The following is a 20,431-nucleotide window of genomic DNA, read 5'->3' on the forward strand; positions in this document are numbered from 1 at the left end:
GGACAACACTTGTGAGGGTTTACACTGACTGTGCTTGACAGTGTCCTAATGTGTGGTGCTGTTGGTGGGGGCAGGGAGTGAACACCCTCTGAGGCATCCCTCAGCCAACAGTGGACAGGAATTAAGGGATAAATGCTTCTTCCTGTCAGCCTTGAGGACAGACCTGAAAGGTGCTTCATGCATTCCTCACAAGATTCTGGCAGGATTAAGCCACACTTGCCCAAATAGTAACCAGTTCAGTGATGCACCCACGTGTTAGCTTTTTTCCCTTCCCTATTTCTCTCTGCTTTTCCCTCACTGCTGCTTCCTGAGATCTCTCTCTCTCTCTCATAAAATATGTATACGCAAATATTTGTGTAAGATTATGCTTTCAGAGGAGAACCCAGACCAAGATACCTCTAAAAGTTTCCAGGCTCAAAGTAGTTTTTTCAGCAAATTATTTCAAACCTGCAGTGAATAGCTATTTCTCAAACCACATTATGGGCTTTAGAATGTAGAAAAGTTTGGAAAATTACGCAGTTCATATTACATTAATATATATTCCTGATCCAGGCATATCAAAGAGTATAGGGACATTTTTCTAGTTGAAAAAAAAATACAGTGAATGGTGTTTTGTTTTGTTTTGCTAACATTTCCCTGATTTTTAGCCAGATGTCTTTACCGTTGATTGGATTAAACTAAAATTTGTATAGGAGATGGATGCCAGGAAATGTCAACAGTTCATTTGGTTCTATGTGTATTTTTTGTGTGCAAGGTATTAGGATAAACTCTGGAGGAATTCAAAGCTGAGACAATATCTGCCTTCAGTGAGCCTTCTGACTTCTATATATAATACATAGAGATGAACACAAACTATAATATCATAAAAACACTGTGCCCAGCATCCCAAAGAAAAATAATATATAAGATAAATAAAATAATAAGAAATAATATGCCCTCTAGGAATTTATTTTTAGTGAGGAGATAATGCATGTATCTGAAGTAAAATTAATGATGGGAAAAATAAATGGTATCAGAGGCCCAAAAGAGAGAGATGTATGAATTAGAGTGACTTTCTGGAGGAGGTAGGTTTTGAACAGATTAGATAGAGGTAAGTGAAGAAAAAGAAGTGGAACATTCAAGATAATTAACAAATAGGTGGAACAAACAGCTGATATTCCAGATTGGGTGGCTTAAAATCCACTCCTATACTTTTTTGTCTTACTTTGTTATAAAAGCTATAAAGTTAAAACCACATTTCTTTTAGCTAGAATTCTTCATAGGACCTAGGTTATCTTCCAAGTTACTCTCAACCTCAAGGTGTGAAGATAGAAGTGGGCAAAATGAGGTCATAGTCACATGTAGAAGACTGGGTCTTTGGGAGTAGTTTTGGTAGAGTTACCATCATGGTAACTTTGAGCCATGATGGTTAACTCTACCGAAGACAGATGGTAACCAAGACAGTGGCTGGTTCCTTGGCCATCCTGGAAGTTCTCTCATACCACCTGCTGGCCTATAGTAAATCCCTTATAGCTTCTGTTACCTGTAAGAAACCTGACCAAACAGCTGTTATTAAGGCAATATTTTGATTGCCTTGAGGATATGGCTTACCTCCTGGAAATTGTGTTTGAATTAGGCAAGGCTGGTTACAGTTGAGAAGGAATTGTATCAGTCCTAATTGGATAGATGATAAAGCAAAAATAGTAAAATGTTACTGATAGTACCTAGGTGTTAGGTAGATGAGTGATCACTGTAAACTTCTATTTTCCAGTTATGTTTGAAATTTTTCATAATGTTAGGAAAATTAAAGCTTGTAGGAAAAGATTTGAACTGCTCCAAGTAAATTTGAATTTTCCTGAAAAACTTGTGATTGTCACTTGTAGATTATTATTCTGAAAAATATTTCCCAGTAATTTGAATCATAATTTCAGGCAAGATTTTAGAATGATTCTTTGTGGGTACAAATTTCACAGACCACAGATTTAATGATCTCAGTTATGCAAAAAAGTTTTTATGTCAGCTCCTTTCAAAATAGATACAAATTAAAATTTAAAAATAAAAGAAGGCAATCCAAAGTAACATGTCCTTTATCCAACTAGTGTTAACAGGGTGAGGGAAAGTGTTATCTTGAAAAGGCTTAATTTTTCAGGCTTTATTTCATATTGTAACACTGCACTTAACCAAACTCTATCCATCATTTCTTTATAAATCTGTTGTAAAGAAACAGTTACTGAATCAATGTTTATACGGATTGTTGTTTAGGAGGAAGCAGAAGAGAAATTAAGAAAGCAAAAGGAGTTGAAACAAGATTTTCTAGAACAAATGGCCCTGAAGGAACTAGTACTCCAGGCTGCAAAAGAGGAAGAGGAGACCTTTAGAAAAGCTACGCTAGCTAAGCTTGCTGAGGATGATCGAATAGAACTGATGAATGCTCAGAAGCAAAGAATGAAGCAGCTAGAACACAGGAGGGCTGTGGAAAAGCTTATCGAAGAGCGTCGCAACCAGTTCCTTGCAGACAAAGTAAGAAAAAGTGTTCATTTTTGTTATCACTGAACAGTAGTCAGCTCATCTATTCATCCACTCAGCATTTAACTGAGACCCTTTTATGTGCCAGGTGATGTTAGATATCTGCTAACTAGTCACATGGCATAGACATTTTCTGACCATTTATTTATGCATCTAGAATGTATTTATTGATGCTTTCTATGTGCTAGACACCGTTTGGTGTTGAGAACATATGTACAGCTAAGTCTATGACATCTATGATTTTATTTTATCGTCTTGGTTAAAGAAAATATATAAAAACAATCATTGTAAAGATATGTCAGTTACACATGACAATAATTATACAGGTATGGGCATCTTGGTGTGGTAGACAGGGCACAGATCATGAGTGCCCTGGATGCTATTTTAAGGAAGGTGGTCTTTATCCAGGGGAACCCACTGAGGAATTAAGAAAGCTATCTGATAAGATCTGCACTTGGGAAGATGACTTGAGTAGTGGTACTGGGGGTACTGCCTGGAGTGAGACCAGAGACAGGGAGATCAGTTAGGACATTACTACCATCAGTCCATGATAGGTGGGGAAAGCCTGTGCAAATAGAGAAGGGGGCCATGTGAGAGATGTTAGGGAGATAGACTTGATGAGGCTTGCTGACCAGTTAGCTGGGTCTGGAGAGGTGAGAGCAGGATTATGCCTGCTACTACCACTAAATAATACTATTGCTTCCATCTTCAGTGAGTGAGTGGGTGATGTCCTAAAGAAAACAAAGAAAAATAGATTTCAAGGGGGTATATAATTCCATTTTGTCCACATTGATTTTGAGGCCCCAGGGGTTGATTTCTTAGTTGGAAATATGGATTTAAGAGTTGGAGATGGAACTAGGTTTGTGCCTTTGGACACATTGATTTACCTATTTTATGTTTGATTTATAAAACTGAAATAATACTTAATCTACCACACTAGATTGTTGTGCTTTAAGCACCAAATAAGAGGGGCGCCTGGGTGGCTCAGTCGGTTAAGCGTCCGACTTGGGCTCAGGTCATGATGTCAGGGTTCGTGATTTCGAGCCCCGCGTCAGGCTCTGTGCTGACAGCTCAGAGCCTGGAGCCTGCTTCAGATTCTGTGTCTCCCTCTCTCTCTGCCCCTCCCCCACTCACACTGTGTCTCTCTTTCCTTCAAAAATGAATATTAAATTTAAAAAAAAAAGAACCAAATAAGATAACGTATAAGTGCTTTGTAAAGATAAATGATCTAAATATGAAGAGTACAGATTAGGCATAGGGTAAATATTTTAAAATAATTAATATAAGTTGTAGTGTAACAACTAACATTTACTGAGCTTTTACATATGTCATTCAACTATTCTAAGCTCATTTCAAGCAAATAACTTTAACCTTTCAACTCTATGAGTTAGGTAGGTCGGGGTTTTATAGCAAGTAAGTGGCAGAGCTGGAATTAAGTTAATTGATATCCTAATGATGATCTTTTCCAGTATGGGTAGGCAGAAAGAAATCTCGGGATATTCTTGTAATCAACAGATACTGATCTGCTAGGCATTCTGCTGAGTATTGGTGAGAGAACCAAAATAAATACAAGTTAATTTTTGTACTTTCTAGTGTAGTACAAAAAATGGGGTATAGATTCCCAAAACACTCAATTATATATAAAATTATACTGAGAATACATTTCTTAAATGTACAGTGTACATTTATAGAATTTGGTAGTTATAATTTACCAGTTGTGCAATACAGTTGACCCATAAACAACACAGGGGATAAGTAAGGGTGCTGACACCTCCCCCAACTCCCACCCAGTCAAAAATCCACATAAAATTTTTGACTCCTCCAAAACTTAACTAATGGCCTCCTGATGACCAGAAGCCTTCCTGATAACATGAAGAGTCAACTGGCACATGGGGTGCCTGGGTGGCTCAGTCAATTGAGCATCTGACTCTTGATTTCAGCTCACATCATGATCCTAGGGTTGTGGCACTGAGTCCCACATTGGGCTCCGTGCTGTGCATGGAGCCTTGCTTAAGATATTCTCTCTCTCTCTCTCTCTCTCTCTCCCACTCCCTCTCCCCCCCTCTGTCCCTCTCCCCAGCTTGTGTTCTCTCTGTAAAATAAAAAAATAAAAAAGATTATCTTATTTTAAAAGAGTCAATTAGTACACATTTTATATACATATTATAAACTATATTCATATAATAAAGTAGCTAGAGAAAACAATCTTATTAAGAAAATCATAGGAGAAAATATCTTTATGGTACCATATTACTGAAAAAAATCTGCAGGTAAGTGGACCCACGCAGTTCAAACCTGTGTTGTTCATGGGTCAACTGTGCATTTATGGCAGAACTATGTGGGTTTTCCTGGAAATACATAAAAGATGAATAAAAGCAGAAGAAGGCTATTCTAAGTTGGCAGCATATGGAATTACCCACAATGAGAAACTTGAGTGATAGGCAGAGGAGTTTAGACATGATACAATAGGAAATTGGTGATCACAACATGGTCTTAGGAAGAAGAGAATGTAGTGATTCAAGAGTGAGGTGATGAGGACCTAGAATAGGTTAACAAAGCATGGAAGAAGCAAGAAAGGAAGAGTTTAAATATTTTTAAAGGAATATGAGACTGGTATGTTTTGTTTTGTCTTGTTTTGTTTTGTTGGTGGATCATATAGGGTAGACTGGAGGGAGGAGTCAAAATAACTCCAAGGTTTCAACTAGGAGAAACTCAAAGAATACCAAGTGCTGTTATGTTTTGAGTCAGAGAAAAAGGAGAATTACTTCAGTTTATATCATGTTGGGCTTGAAATAGAAATACAAATTGAAAATATCTTGAAGGCACTTGACTCAGAGGAGCAAAGCTTAGGTCATGTTTTCCTAAACATACATATCTGGCATTAATTAGCACACAGAGATTCCAAGAATATATTATAATGAGAAACAATCAGAGGGCCAATGATGGAATCTCAGCGAACATTCTTATTTAGGAGTAGAAGGAGGAGGAAAAAAACAATGACAAGACCAAGAGATGGTCAGAAAGGCAAGAGAATCTGGATGGTTGTAGTCACAGAAAACCAAGCGAGGTCAGCTCTTTTTTTTGTCTGCTCCATGAAGTGGGGAGGTGGGGGGGGGATACTTGGAGTTCAATTTTTAGGTCTCTTCTATTCTTATTCATTTCATGCTTTTGTTCTGATGCCATATTTCTAGCTGTCTAAATGATGTAGTTGGAAATCTTGTAGGTGCCTTAGAATTTAGTTTCCAAAAGTGAACATTCCACACAAACTTTTTACAGTTTCTGTAGCCTGAATCTTGGTTAAAGACAGCATATTCAGTTACCCAAGTCTATGACTTTGAAATCATCCTGGACTTTTCCCCATTCCTATCTAATAATTTTTAGTCAGCCACCAAATTCCATTGACTTCATTTCAGTAATGTCTTAAATCCAGTTTCTTAATAACTTAGTCCAGACATTTAATACCATTCCTGTGGACTACTGAAATTGTTATCTATTGGTCTCCATATGACTAGTCCATCTGCTACTAGTTATAATGGGCTTAAAAAATTCATTATGTCCTCCTCGTACTTAAACCTAAGTGGATTCCTACAGCATAAAATCCCAATTCCTTATCTTTGATATAAATCAGTCATGATCTACTCTAACCTTTAAGGGTTAACCTTTAAGCACCTAGCATTTTGCTTGACAAGTGGTGAATAATAAATGTTTGTTGAATCAAGGAGGGTGATCAACAGTGTCAGACAAGCAGAGCAGTCAAGGAAGATGAAAATTAGAAGACTTTTGAAATGATCAGAAGGTTTTGAATACTCCTTGCGTAGAAAGAGGTAGAAACAGTGATAGACCGTCCCATCTCATGGCTTACAGAGCTAATTAGAAAGCTCCTAGAGAAGTTAGCAAGGCAACTATAAATGGAAATCACATAAAACCACCTAAAGCATAGATATTTCTACAATTTATGTCTTAATTTCTTAATTTTTTCTAATGTAAATATTCCTAATATAAAGCTGTGTGCTAAAAGTGTCTGTGAGATTGGGTCACATTTTTCTTGCCCAAGAGCAAGGGTGGATTTTCATGATCATGGAACACATTAATCCTATAAGGCTCTAACTCTGTTTTTTTAGATTTCAGATATATTCCTAAATAGGTAACTATAATTTTGTCTACCTCTAAAAAAATCATATGGTTAGTAAGACAAAATATAAAACTACCCAGGAAAGAGTTACCTAATACCAGCTCTATTGAGTTTGTCTAAATGGACAAATTGGTTTCATACTTTCTATTTACCCTAATTTACTATGAAAGTGTTTATTAGGATAAATATTTAATGTGTTTACCACATCCCAAGTAGAGAAATCTTGTATTCTACCCCAACTAGAGACTGTACATCATTGGACAAAAATCTAACAACTAACCTTTCCTCACAACGTTTCAGAATTTTTTTTGCATCTCCTTTTTATAAAGAACAGATCAGTTAGGATTAGGTTTGGCTGCAGGTACAGAGTATCAAATTAATAGTGGCATAGTAGATAGTTTACTATTCTCACATAAAAGTCTAAGGGAATTCAGGGCTGGAATGGAGGCTGTATTCAGCCTTCAGGAACCAGGGTCATCCTAGCATTTCGCTGTGGCTTCTGTAGCCTATAGCCTTTATCTTCATGGTCTAAATTGGATCTTCACCCTTCATGTTTCAAGTAGCAGATGGAAGAGTTGAAGAGAGACAAAGTGGGTGTATACGATTGATTCCTGGAATCTGCCATATGACACTTTTGCTTATAGTCCATTGGCAGAAACCAAGTCCTGTTGTGACCACACATGATTATAACGGAGCCTTAGAAATATAGTCTCAAAACAAATTCAGGTATAACAATTCCATGGCAGATTCTATAACTTTATATCATCTTAGAAAATAAGTAAGAGCCACTCAACTCTTTGATTCAATAACAAGATGGGTAGAGCGTGTAAGTCTTTTCTCAGTTAGCTACCAATGCTTCTTCTGATTCTGTAATGCAAGTAAGGTAATATCATAGTAGACAAAATAGTCTCATTAGAAGCCATTAAAGGCTTAAGTGGCATTGGATATGGCTGTGTCCTAGCATCCTTCTTTATTTGGTAACTATGAAGAGTTTTGAAGAAATTGTGACCCTAGGAAACTACTTACTGCACAGACCAGCTCAACATTAATACTACTTTAATTCTATGTAGGAATTCATCACTACTTCAGGGGCCTGGCTTTAGCACCCTTCCCTTTCCAATAGATTATTTGGATACAACGCTGTAAGAGTTCTTTTAAGCCCTAAAACTTTTAAAGCTGGCCATCTCTTCCATAGCAAGTGGCACAGAATTTTGGTGCGGTTACATGAGAGCATTCAGAACTGTTGCCTGAGAAACACTGGTTCACCTGTTAGAACTCTTGCTGCTACTCCTGTGCTTCATATGGGCTCTTAAAATTTGTAACATACATGGAAATATTTATCTTTTGATATCCCTATTCTGTTTCATCCAGTTTTTGGTTTTGTTTTACACTGAAAGCTGCCTTCAGCAATTGGCATACGGTAAACATTACATAAATATTTGAATTAATTAGGAAGTCCCTTCTTTGTACATTTTTTCCTTGGTGATGAAGATACTGTCCTGAAGATATATACTTGCCTCCCTAAAATCCCAGCCATGCCTTTTTTTTTTTGTATCCTTAAGGGAATAGTGACTGTAAAAAGTAGAGATTTGTGTATATATATATAATAAATATAAAAGATATATAAACTACATAATATTTTCTGTAGTGTAAAAAATAGTTCAATTTTATCTAATCCACTGCAAGATGGCTTTATCTGATGACTTCTTAAAAGATTAATGTATTCTGTGACAATAAAATTTCATTTACATTTCCAGCAACGTGAACTGGAAGAATGGCACTTGCAGCAAAGACGACAAGGATGTATTAATGCAATTATTGAAGAAGAAAGACTAAAACTTCTCAAAGAACATGCTACAAAATTACTAGGATATCTTCCTAAAGTAAGTGAGATTTAATTCAAGGTATAATCTTCCTAAACTCTAATAATGGGGAAAAAAACAGAGGGCCTGGGTTTCACTTGTGGCTGTTACAAAGCAGCAGTGGGATCGGAGGCAGTCATTGAACATCTGTCTCTAAAATTAGAGTTGGTCTTGGCACATTCTTTTTTTTTTTTTCTTAATGTTTCTTTATTTTTGAGAGAGAGAGTACAAGCAGCAAAGAGTCAGAGAGAAAGGAGACACAGAATCTGAAGCAGGCTCCAGGCTCTGAGCTGTCCGCACAGAGCCTGACTTGGTGCTTGAACTCATGGACTGTGAGAGCATGACTTGAGCTAAAGTCAGAAGCTTAACTGACTGAGCCACCCAGGTGCCCCAAATCTTGGCACATTCTTTTTTTTTTTTTTCCAACGTTTATTTATTTTTGGGACAGAGAGAGACAGAGCATGAACGGGGGAGGGGCAGAGAGAGAGGGAGACACAGAATCGGAAGCAGGCTCTGAGCCATCAGCCCAGAGCCCGACGCAGGGCTCGAACTCACGGACCGCGAGATCGTGACCTGGCTGAAGTCGGACGCCTAACCGACTGTGCCACCTAGGCGCCCCTCTTGGCACATTCTTTTTTTTTTTTTTTTTTTTTTAACTTTTTTTTTTTTTAATTTTATTTTTGAGACAGAGAGAGACAGAGCATGAACGGGGGAGGGGCAGAGAGAGAGGGAGACACAGACTCGGAAACAGATTGGCACATTCTTAAAGTAGGAGCCAGATTTACTGAATTTAAATTTTAGAAGTTCTTTTTCCCTTTGGGTGTAGGAAGTCTAAAACTAAACTACCCTAAAGCAACCGTGATACTTTTTATACAGGAAACTCTTGTAATTGGTAACACTGATAACAGACACATGCTTGAACCGAGTCCGAGACAGAGCTGCTGTATAATGGGAGGTTATAAGTAGGTACTAAGTAATCTATTTTTAAAAGTACTTCCAGAAGGTAACAGATTTTCATGTATAAGTGGGATACATTCTGACTATAAATGAAGTAACAATGGATTTTCCTAAGCCCCATAAACATCTGGACTCAGGTAAATAAAATTTACAACCTTCAAATAGAAATGTCATTTGATATTTTATTCCATTGGAAGAATAAAGTGCTTATTTTGGGTTCAGTCCAGTGCTAAGGAAAGAGAAAGGGAAATATATGAGTAATTATTGCTTGTCCACAGGATGTTATAGTCTAATTGGCTGATTGGATTAATGAATATGAAATGATATACTGACAAAAGCTATAAGAAATTCATTTCAAAAACATTAGACTATAAATTCTGGAGAATCTCAGTTTAGATACTTTTAAAAGGAAATAAATGTGGAGATAGGGAGAGTCTAACAAACCTGTTCTGCCAAAATGATTTTAATCTTTTAGGTCCTAATGGCCCTAAATGACCTAAATTATTCTTTAGCTCCTTTAAATTACATAAGTAAATATTTAAGAGCCTTTTATTGTGTACTATAAGGAAAAGAAAAGTAAATAAAAGCATCAAGAATTTCAAAGGGCTTGCTTAAAGGGCATGTAACTCCAAATCTGGAGTCTTTCCTGCAAGACAATGTTTGCTGATCAACCATAGAATGGAGCTGAGAGCCAATCCCATGCATGAATCTGGCAAAGCTCAGTCTCTTAACTCTGACTGCTCTCATACCTTATGAAATTCTCATTCAGCCAATCCAAGCAGTGGTACTTGAGGTAGTAAAATAGAATTCCAGATTCCTATTACAAATTCCTATACTGGAGCTGATAAATAAATCAGGAAATCAGGTCAAAGATTTCATTATACATAGAGTCATAATTTTCAGAGACTAGTGATATTATTTGTAAACCTATGAAATAGATTTCATTATCTTGGAGATAACTTTACAAATTTTTGTAGTCTATATGTTAGTCTTAGAAGCATTTAGTTAAATATTCTGGCATTTGAAGTAACTCATAAAATATTTTTCCTGTAGGGAGTATTTAAAAAGGAGGATGATATCGATATGCTTGGTGAAGAGTTTAGAAAAATATATCAGAAAAGGAGCGAAATTTGTGAAGAGAAGTGATACCATCAAGATTTGGTAAAACCTGGATTGTTTTGTTTTCACCACTAGATGTCAGTGTGACTTTTGTTTCACAGGTCAGTGATAGAATCCATAATCTATTTGGATTTTCTAAAGCAACTCTGTATTTCATCATTTGTAAACAATTATCTATAAGAAAATATTTGTTTTCTGATAAAATTAAATTGCAGAATATTTTTTATCTATAAAATTGTTATTAGTCAAATTCTTGTTCTTGTACTCATAATTTGAAGAGCTGAGTTACACACCACATTACAACATTTCCTTTATATAAATACAATACAGCCAAACCCAGGAAACTTTTCCATACTACTCCTCCTGCTCAGAGCTTGGTATTTGTGTTTAGGGAAAGTATCTTTTTCTTTCTACTATAAGGGAAAAGAATAAAGAGTGAGGAATTTCAAAGTGCTTTATTGTCAATAAGAACTTAAATGACAGTTTATGTGCTAGTACTGTTTTTATTAACTAGAGCTAAATCACCAGAGCATAAAATACTTTATATAAAAGGGCAAGTGGCTCACAATTTTCTAATAATCACCTATAAATTTTGTATCCACCCCAAATCTAAACAGGGAATTTGTTGCAATTGCTTTGATTTCATTATCAAATATCTTATTTATAAAGAGTAAAAATAAATCATTAAAACTTTAAATAAAATGTATATGGGGCACACAGTCAGTTATACAGACTAATTAAAGTAGGTCACTTATCAATTTCCCCATTCAAGTGCCTTCATAAATTCCTCTTCGGTGAAAGACAGCATCTTGGCAGCTTCAATATGCATCTGTGTTTGTAACAAATCAATATTGTTTTAGCATTAAGAGTAGACCACAGGACAACACACAGTTGATAAAAATGTGTATATAAATATGCTATCAAATGATAAGCTCTGTTGGAATGTGTACTCTAATTCCAATAAACATATTTGAAATAATTACATTCAAGGGTCAGCCTGTAGAAGCCTATTTGTCCATGGTGGTTACTGAATCAACCTGTTGAGAGAACACTTCAGTAGTATTTTAATACGTAACCTTTGCAAAAAGGGAAAGTGGCAGAGCCATGGCTTCAAATCTTCTCACCACCAAGTAATTCATGTGTAGAGAAGGGAAGAGTGATTTGGAATCCATTTTCACTCTTCCGTGTTTAAAGAGGCAAACCAATCCAATAAGATAATAGTATATTATACTCTTGTATATACTTTCTGTCATTAGGGAGTACCCATACTGTATTTACCAGTCCCATTTTCCACATTACTAATTTATCTGCCTGAAAATATCCATTTGCTTGGATGACATGTTATGTAGAAATCTTATTATGTATGTTCTATAGGTAAAATTTTGTACCTAAGCATATCAAATACATCTAAAAATATCTACAATTTAACTTTTTTTTAGAATAGACTCACCTTCTGCCTTTTTAAAACATCAATTAATTTTAACTGCTTCTTGAACCCTATCATTAATTCTCCTTTTTGTTTTTCTAGCTTCTTGTTTTCAGACTTTAATGCTTCAATTTTTTTGTGGTCTTCATTGGCTATATCCTGCACAAGGAAAAACAAATCCCATATAGTCTTCAAATTATAAAAACTATAGTCACTTTGCAATAACTACCTTTAAAATATAAAATTTTTGTAAATCTTCTCTGCATTACTGAAAAACTGACTTTGATAACTCATACATTTTAAACATTTTAAATATAATTCAGTTCTAATCCCAGTAGTGGCAGAGTAACTTATAATGGACCAAACTCTTCTGAGGGTAACAATAACATATTTGAAGGCACAGATGAGTAATCAATAGTAAGCAGAAAGTGGAGATGATATGATCCTTGAAAAAAGGGAAATAAACTGACTGAGGTCCATATTCAACTGGCTTCTGAGAGCACTTTCCACTTAATGGGTTCACAGGAGATAGACCTCAAGGAAAAAGTAGTTTTACTGGGCTGAGGAATGAAAGAGCAGGGTTGCCAGGGTGGTAGAAATTTCCAGGTGGCAAATCCTGGAAAGAAAAGAGCCCTCAAAATTCCCTCAAATCCTTGGCAGATACCTAGATAGCCCACTTGCAGAGTGAGACCCCTAGGAAATGCAACATGAAAGGCAAGAGCTGTGGTCTAGAGAGCTGGGCAGAGAATTCAGCCAGTGGTCTGACAAGGCAGAGTTTGTAATCTTGGCAAAAATTACCTGAATGAGCTCTGCAGCAATTTGGACAGTGCAGAAAAAATATCTGTGAGCTTTAAGACAGGTCAGTAGAGTTTATTTAAGTATAGGAAGATCTTAAAGAAATATTAAAGGAAGGCTTTCATGCAAAAGGACAATGATACCAGAAGGAAATCTGAATCTACATACACATAAAAAAGTACCAGAAAGAATAGAATATTAGACTTTTTCTTTCAAAATAAATCTCTGTAAAAGATAATTGACAGTGATATCACCAAGATTAGGAAGCTCCAGACCCTTCTCCCCCCAACAAATACACAGAGAAACACTGAAGATACAATATACTCCCCAATGTAACATGAGAACTCTAGAAGCCAATTAAGCAGCAGTAACAACCAAACACCTAACCAACAAAAAGTCACATTCAAAATGATAGGAAACTTTATGGCCTTTATGCTCACCCTTTCCCCTTACTCTCCTGGCCTAGTGGAAAAAAGAAGCCTCTAAATTCATGGAAAAAAGAGTGGAACTTACTTGTGATGTTCTGACTTGTCTGAGGATTGCTTGAGGGACTGTCTTGCCTGACTCAGAGCACTGATGGGAAGTGCTACACCTGAGGGCTACTGGGGGTCTGCAGAACCATGAATGCCTAAGGGCAAGAGATTATGGGCAGAGGAATAAAATACAACATCTAAGGCCCTGAGAAGCAGCAGGAAATTAAGAAATTTCTAGGAAAATCTAGGAAATCTAGGAAAAATCTAGGAAATTAAGACGTTTGAATGACAAAAAGAGCTTTAAGACATATAGAAAATAATACAAAATGGTAGCAGGAATTTCTTCCCCATCACTAATAACTTGAAATGTAAGTGAATTAAAGTCCCCATAGATTGGATTTAAAAAACAAGATCAAGTATATACTGTCTACAAAAGACTCACTTTAGATCTAAGGACAGAAAACACAGATTGAAAATGAAAGGATGGAAAAAGATAATCCATGCAAATGGTAACCACAAGAGGATGGAGGTAGCTACAATAATACCAGACAAAATAGACTTTTAGTCAAAACAGGTACGAGAGACCAAAAAAAGGCCATTATATAATAATAAAAGGCTCAATTCACCAAGGAGCTATAACAATTATATATGCACCCAACATGAGTTCCTAAATATATGAAGCAAACATGGACAGAATTGGTGGGAGAAAAAGAACCGCTCTACAGTTACAGTAGACTTCAATACCCCACTTACAATAATGGATAAAACCAGAAAGAAGAGCAATAAGAACAGTACTTGAACAACCCTAAAGACCAACTGGACCCAAAAGACATATTAGAACATTACACCCAAGAAAAGCAGAATATATATTTTTCTTAAGTGCATATGAAACATTCTCCAAAATAGACCATTTTAGGCCACAAACAAGTCTTAGGAAATTTTAAAAGATTGAAACCAAAGTGTCTTTCCTGTTCACAGTGAAATGAAACTAGAAATCAATAGCAGAAGGAAAATGGAAAATCCATAAATACGTGGGAATTAACATACTTTTAAACAACCAATGGGTCAAAGAAGAAATCACAAGAGAAATTAGAAAAATATCTTCAGATAAATGACGATGAAAACCCAATATAACAAAAGTTATAGGATGCAGTGAGAGCAGTGCTAAGGGGAAAATGAAATGTATAGCTATAAATGCTTACATTAAAAAAGATATCTCAAAACAACAATCTCACTATAACTAGAGAACTAAACCCAAAGCTAGTTGAAAATAGAAAATAAAGCTTAGAGCAGAGATAAATGAAATAGAGAATAAAAAAACAGTAGAGAAAAATCCATGAAACCAAGAGTTCCTTCTTTGTTAAGATCAATAAAATTGACAAACCTTTACCTAGACTAAAAAAAAAAAAAAACCACAATGACTCAACTAACATCAGAAATGAAAGCAGGAGTCACCTGGGTGGCTCAGTCTATTAAGTGTCTGACTCATGATTTCGGCTCAGGTCATGATTTCATGCTTGGGAGATCAAGTCCCACATTGGGCCCTGCACTGGGCATGGAGTCTACTTAAACTTCTCTCTCTCCCTCTGCCCCTCCCCTGCTCATGTTTGCTCACTCTCAAAAAAATAATAACAAAAATGAAAAAGGGGATATTGCAACTGATTTTACAGAAACAAAGCCATTTTGGAAGATTTTATTTTTTAATTTTTTTTTAACGTTTACAAGAGAGTGCAAGTGGGGGAGGGGCAGAAAGCAAGGGAAACAGAATCAGAAGCAAGCTTCAAGTTCTGAGCTGTCAGCACAGAGCCCAACTTGAGCTCAAACTCACAAACCGTGAGATCATGACCTAGGTGAAGACGTTTAACCAACTGAGCCACCCAGGTGCCCCCATTTTGGGAGATTTTATTTATTTATTTATTATTTTTGGAAGATTTTAAATTAATGGGAGAGTAGACATTACAACTGATATCCCAGAAATACAGAAGATAAGAGAATACTATGAACAGTGGTACACCAATAAATTGGATAACCTAGATGAAACAAATTCCTAGACATTCCCAATCTACTAAAACTGAATGATAAATACGAAATCAGTTCAGGAAATCCAAATAAATCTGTACCTAGTTAGGAGATTGAAGGAGTATTCAAAAACCTTTTAACAAGGAAATCCCTGAACTAGATGGCTTCACTGGTGAATTCTACCAAATATTAAAAAAAAAAAGAACATGAACCATCTTTAAATTCTTTACCCAAACTGAAGAGAACAAAACACTTCCAAACTCATTCTATGAAGACAGCATCAGCCTAATACCAAAGCCAGACAAAAAAACAACAAAAAAACTACAGACCTATATCCCTCACAAATACTTACGTGAAAATCCTCAACAAAATAATAGCACACAATTCCACAGTACATGAAAAGACTGTACAGAATGACCAAGGGGGATATATTCCTGGAAGCAAGGATGGTTCAACATAATGAAAATCAATCAATGTAACAATTCACATTAACACAATGGAAGAAACACACAATCCTCTTGAATGATGTCAAAAAAGGATTTGACATTTCTCCAAAAAAAGATATACGTATCACTAGCAAGCACAAAAAAGGTGGTCAGTATTACTAATCATTAGGGAAATGTAAATCAAAGCCACAATGAGAAATAACCCCCTAATAAATATTAGGATGACTACTATAAAAAAAATAAAACCAAAACCACAAAAAAATAACTGCTGGTGAAAATACAGAGAAACTAGAACCCTCATGCACCATTGGTGAGGATGTAAAATGAGACAGCTCCTGTGGAAAAGCAGTATGGTTGTTTCCTGAAAAATTAACAAGTATTTGCCATATGATCCAGCAATTCCACATCTGGATATATACCCAAGAAAACTGAAACCAGGGTCTTAAAAAGAGTAATTGTACACTCATGTTCATAGCAGTCAGTTAAGCAGCCAACTCGATTTCGGCTCAGGTCATGATCTCATGGTTCAAGGGTTCGAGCCCTAGGTCAGGCTCTGTGCTGACATTGCAGAGCCTGCTTGGGATTCTCTCTCTCTCCCTCTCTTTCTTAAGCAACCATCAGCTTCATAAGACTATGATAAAGGTAGAAGATGTTATATATACACCTAATGATAACCATAAATCAAAAAACAGTAAAAAAAATATGCAAAGAATAAAGAGAAAGGAATCCAAGTATATCACTAAAGAAAATCAGCAAACCATGAAAGAGAGCAAGACAAAAGTCAGAGAAAAAATACAAAAAAAATCCTACAAAACAAGTAACAAAATGACAATTAATACATACCTATCAATAATTACTTTGAATGTAAATGGACTAAATACTCCAATGGAAACACAGGATGACAAAGTGGATAAAAACAAAATCCATCTATATGCTGCCTATAAGAGACTCATTTTAGACCTAAAAATACCTGCAGATTGAAAGTAAGGGGATAGAGAAATACTTATTTTGTAAATGGATGTCAAAAGAAAGCTGGGATGGGGCGCCTGGGTGGCGCAGTCGGTTAAGCGTCCAACTTCAGCCAGGTCACGATCTCGCGGTCCGTGAGTTCGAGCCCCGCGTCGGGCTCTGGGCTGATGGCTCAGAGCCTGGAGCCTGTTTCCGATTCTGTGTCTCCCTCTCTCTCTGCCCCTCCCCCGTTCATGCTCTGTCTCTCTCTGTCCCAAAAATAAAAATAAACGTTGAAAAAAAAATTAAAAAAAAAAAAGAAAGCTGGGATAGCAGTACTTAGACAAAAGAGACTTAAAACACTGTAACATAAAGCAAAGAACACTATATATAATAAAGGGGACAATCCAAGAAGAAGATACAATAATTGAAAATATTTGTACACCTAGCATGGAAGAACCCAGATCCATAAAACAGTTAAAGACAAACATAAGGGAACTAATCAATACTAACACAATAATAGTAGGGGACTTTAACATCCCACTTACATCAATGGACAGGTCATCTAAACAAAAAATCAACAAAGAAATAGTGGCTTTGAATGACACAGGAGACTAAGTGGACTTAACAGATACATTCAAAACATCCTAAAATAGCAGAATACACTTTCTTTTCAAGCACACATGGAACATTCTCCAGAACAGACCACATATTAGGGCACAAAACAAGTCTCAACAGAATTTAAAAGATCAAAGTCACACCATACATCTTTTCTGACCACAGTGCTATGAAACTAGAAATCAATCACAAGAGAAAATCTGGAAAGAACACAAATATCTAGAGGTTAAATAATAGGCTACTAAAAAATGAATGGGTCAACCAAGGTATCAAAGAAGAAATAAAAAATTACATGTAAACAAATGAAAATGAAAACACAACAGTACAAATTCTTTGGGATATAGCAGAAGTGTTTCTAAAAGGGAAGTTTACATAAATACAGGCCTATCTCAACAAACATAAAAAGTCTTAAGTAAACAACCTAACCTTACACCTAAAGGAACTAGAAGAAAAAAAAGACCAAACAAAACCCAAAACCAAAAGAAGAAAATAACAAATGTTACAGCAGAAATAAATGATATAGAGACTATAAAAATTATAGAACAGATCTATGACACCAGGAGCTGGTTCTTTGAAAAGATAAACAAGATTGATAAACCTCCAGGGAGACCCATCAAAAAAAAAAAAAGAAACAAAATCATAAATAAAAGGAAAAATGACAACACCATATAAATAATTTTAAGAGAGTATTATGAGAAACTGTATGCCAACAAATTGGACAACCTAGAAGAAATGGATAAATTCCTAGAAATAACCCACCAAAACTGAAAGAAATAGAAAATTTGAACAGAATGATTACCAGCAATGAAATTGAACTAGTCAAAAAACTTCCAAACAAAAGTCCAGAACCAGACAGCTTCTCAGGCAAATTCTATCGAACATATTTTATTTTTTAATCTTTATTAATTTATGTTGAGATAGAATCCCAAGAAGGCTCCATGGTCAGCATGAAGCCTGATGCAGGGCTCGATCCCACAAATCATGAGATCATGACCTAAGCTGAAATTGAGAGCCAGATGCTTAACTGACTGAGCCACCCAGGTGCCCCAAATTCTATCAAACATTTAAATCTATCTAGTTAATATCTAGTTAATATCTAGTCTCCTCAAACTATTCCAATAAATATAATAGGAATAAAAACTTCCAAATTCATTCTATGGGATTAGTATTACTCTGATACCAACACTAGATGAAACCACCACAGACACACACACACACACACACACACACACACACACCCACAAACACAAAGAACTACAGGCCAATATCTCTGATGAACACAGATGCAAAACTCCTCATCACAATGTTAGCAAACTGAATCCAGTAATACATTTAAAAAAATCATTCATCATGATCAAGTGGGATTTATTCCTGGGATTCAAGGGTGGTTTAATATTCATAAATCTATCAACATGATAGAGCACATCACTAACAGGATACAAACCATATGATCGTTTCCAAAAAGCATTTGACAAAGTACAACATGCTTCATGATAAAAACAAAAAACTCAACGAATTAGGTTTAGAGGGAACATAATTAAACATAATAAAGATCTTATATTGAAATCCCACAGCATATATCCTACTCAGTGGTGAAAAACTGAGAGCTTTTCCCCTAAGTAACACAAGGATGTCCACTCTCATCACTTTTATTCACCATAGAACTAGAAGTCCTAGCCACAGCAATCAGAAAACAACAAGAAATAAAAGGCATCCAAATTGGTAAGGAAGAAGTAAAACTTTCACTATGTGCAGATGGCATGATACTCTATATAGGAAACCCTAAAAATTTCGCCAGAAAATTACTAGCACTGATAAATGAGTTAAGTTGAGGGATACAAAACCAACGTATAGAAATCTCTTGCATTTTTATACACTAATAATGAAGCAGCACAAAGAGAAATTAAGCAAGGAATCCCAAAATAATGCAAGGAATGCACCAAAAATAATAAAATACCTAGGAATAAACCTAACCAAAGAGGTAAAAAACTTGTACTCTGAAAACTATGAAACACTGATGAAAAAAATTGAACATGTCACAAAGAAATGGAAAGATATAATAAACATGCTCATGAAATGGGAGAACAAATACTGTTAAAATGTCCATACTACCAAGCAATCTACAGATTAAATTCAATCCCTATCAAAATACCAACAGCACTTTTCACAGAACTAGAATAAACAATCCTAAAATTTGTATGGAACCATAAAAGACCCCAAGTAGCCAAAACAATCCTGAAAAAGAGAAACAAAACTAGAGGGAAGTATTACAATTCCAGTCTTCAAGTCATATTACAAAGCTCAGGTAATCAAAACAGTATGGTACTGGCACAAAACACATTAATAGAACAGAATATAGAGCCCCCAATAAACCCACAATTATATGTTCAATTAATCCTCAACTAAGGAGGAAAGAATATGCAATGGGAAAAAGTGTCTTTAACAAATGGAGTTGGAAAAACTGGACAGCTACATGTCAAAGAACGAAACTGGACCACTTTCTTACACCATACACAAAAATAAATTCAAAATGGATTAAACATGAGACCTGAAACGATAAAAAAAAAAAAAAAAACCTAGAAGAGCAGCAGTAATTCCTGTGACATCAGCTATAGCAATATTTTTTCTAGACATGTCTCCTGAGGAAAGGGAAATAAAGCTTAAAAAAATAACTATTAGGATCACATCAAAATAAAAAGCTTCCGCACAGTGAAGTAAACAATGAACAAAACTAAAATGCAACCTACTGAATGGGACAAAGTATTTGCAAATGGCCTATCCTATAAAGGGTTAATATCCAAAATATATAAAGAACTTCTACAACTCAACACCCAAAACCAAATAATCCAAAAATGGGCTGAAGACATGAGTAGACATTTCTTCAAAGACATACAGATGGCCAAAAGACATGAAAAGATGCTCAACATCACTCATCATCAGGAAAATGCAAATCAAACCACAAGAGGTATCATCTCATACATGCCAGAATGGCTAAAATAAAAAAACACAAGAAACAACAAGTGTTGGTGAGGATGTGGAGAAAAAGGAACCCTCAATGCACTGTTGGTGGGAATGCAAGCAGGTGCAGCCTCTCTGGAAAACAGTATGGAGGTTCCTCAACAATTTCAAGA

The 20,431-nt window shown here is 35.8% G+C and overlaps 2 protein-coding genes across 2 annotated transcripts in view; one reads left to right on the forward strand and one right to left on the reverse strand.

The window, feature by feature from the left end:
* The window catches only part of MNS1 (meiosis specific nuclear structural 1), a 48,198-nt gene extending 36,634 nt beyond the window's left edge, over positions 1 to 11,564 (forward strand). The window contains exons 8-10 of the mRNA XM_043555356.1: positions 2,242 to 2,499; positions 8,395 to 8,520; positions 10,510 to 11,564. Coding sequence (XP_043411291.1) covers positions 2,242 to 2,499; positions 8,395 to 8,520; positions 10,510 to 10,602 — 477 coding nt within the window. The 3' untranslated portion in view covers positions 10,603 to 11,564. The remainder of the gene's footprint in view (positions 1 to 2,241; positions 2,500 to 8,394; positions 8,521 to 10,509) is intronic.
* The window catches only part of TEX9 (testis expressed 9), a 66,559-nt gene continuing 57,143 nt past the window's right edge, over positions 11,016 to 20,431 (reverse strand). Inside the window, exons 11-12 of the mRNA XM_043555357.1 lie at positions 12,026 to 12,160; positions 11,016 to 11,404 (exon numbers count right to left, since the gene is read on the reverse strand). Of these exons, the coding sequence (XP_043411292.1) occupies positions 11,330 to 11,404; positions 12,026 to 12,160 (210 nt within the window). The 3' untranslated portion in view covers positions 11,016 to 11,329. The remainder of the gene's footprint in view (positions 11,405 to 12,025; positions 12,161 to 20,431) is intronic.

Source organism: Prionailurus bengalensis, chromosome B3, assembly GCF_016509475.1.
Source record: "Prionailurus bengalensis isolate Pbe53 chromosome B3, Fcat_Pben_1.1_paternal_pri, whole genome shotgun sequence".
NCBI classification, from domain to species: Eukaryota; Metazoa; Chordata; class Mammalia; order Carnivora; family Felidae; genus Prionailurus; species Prionailurus bengalensis.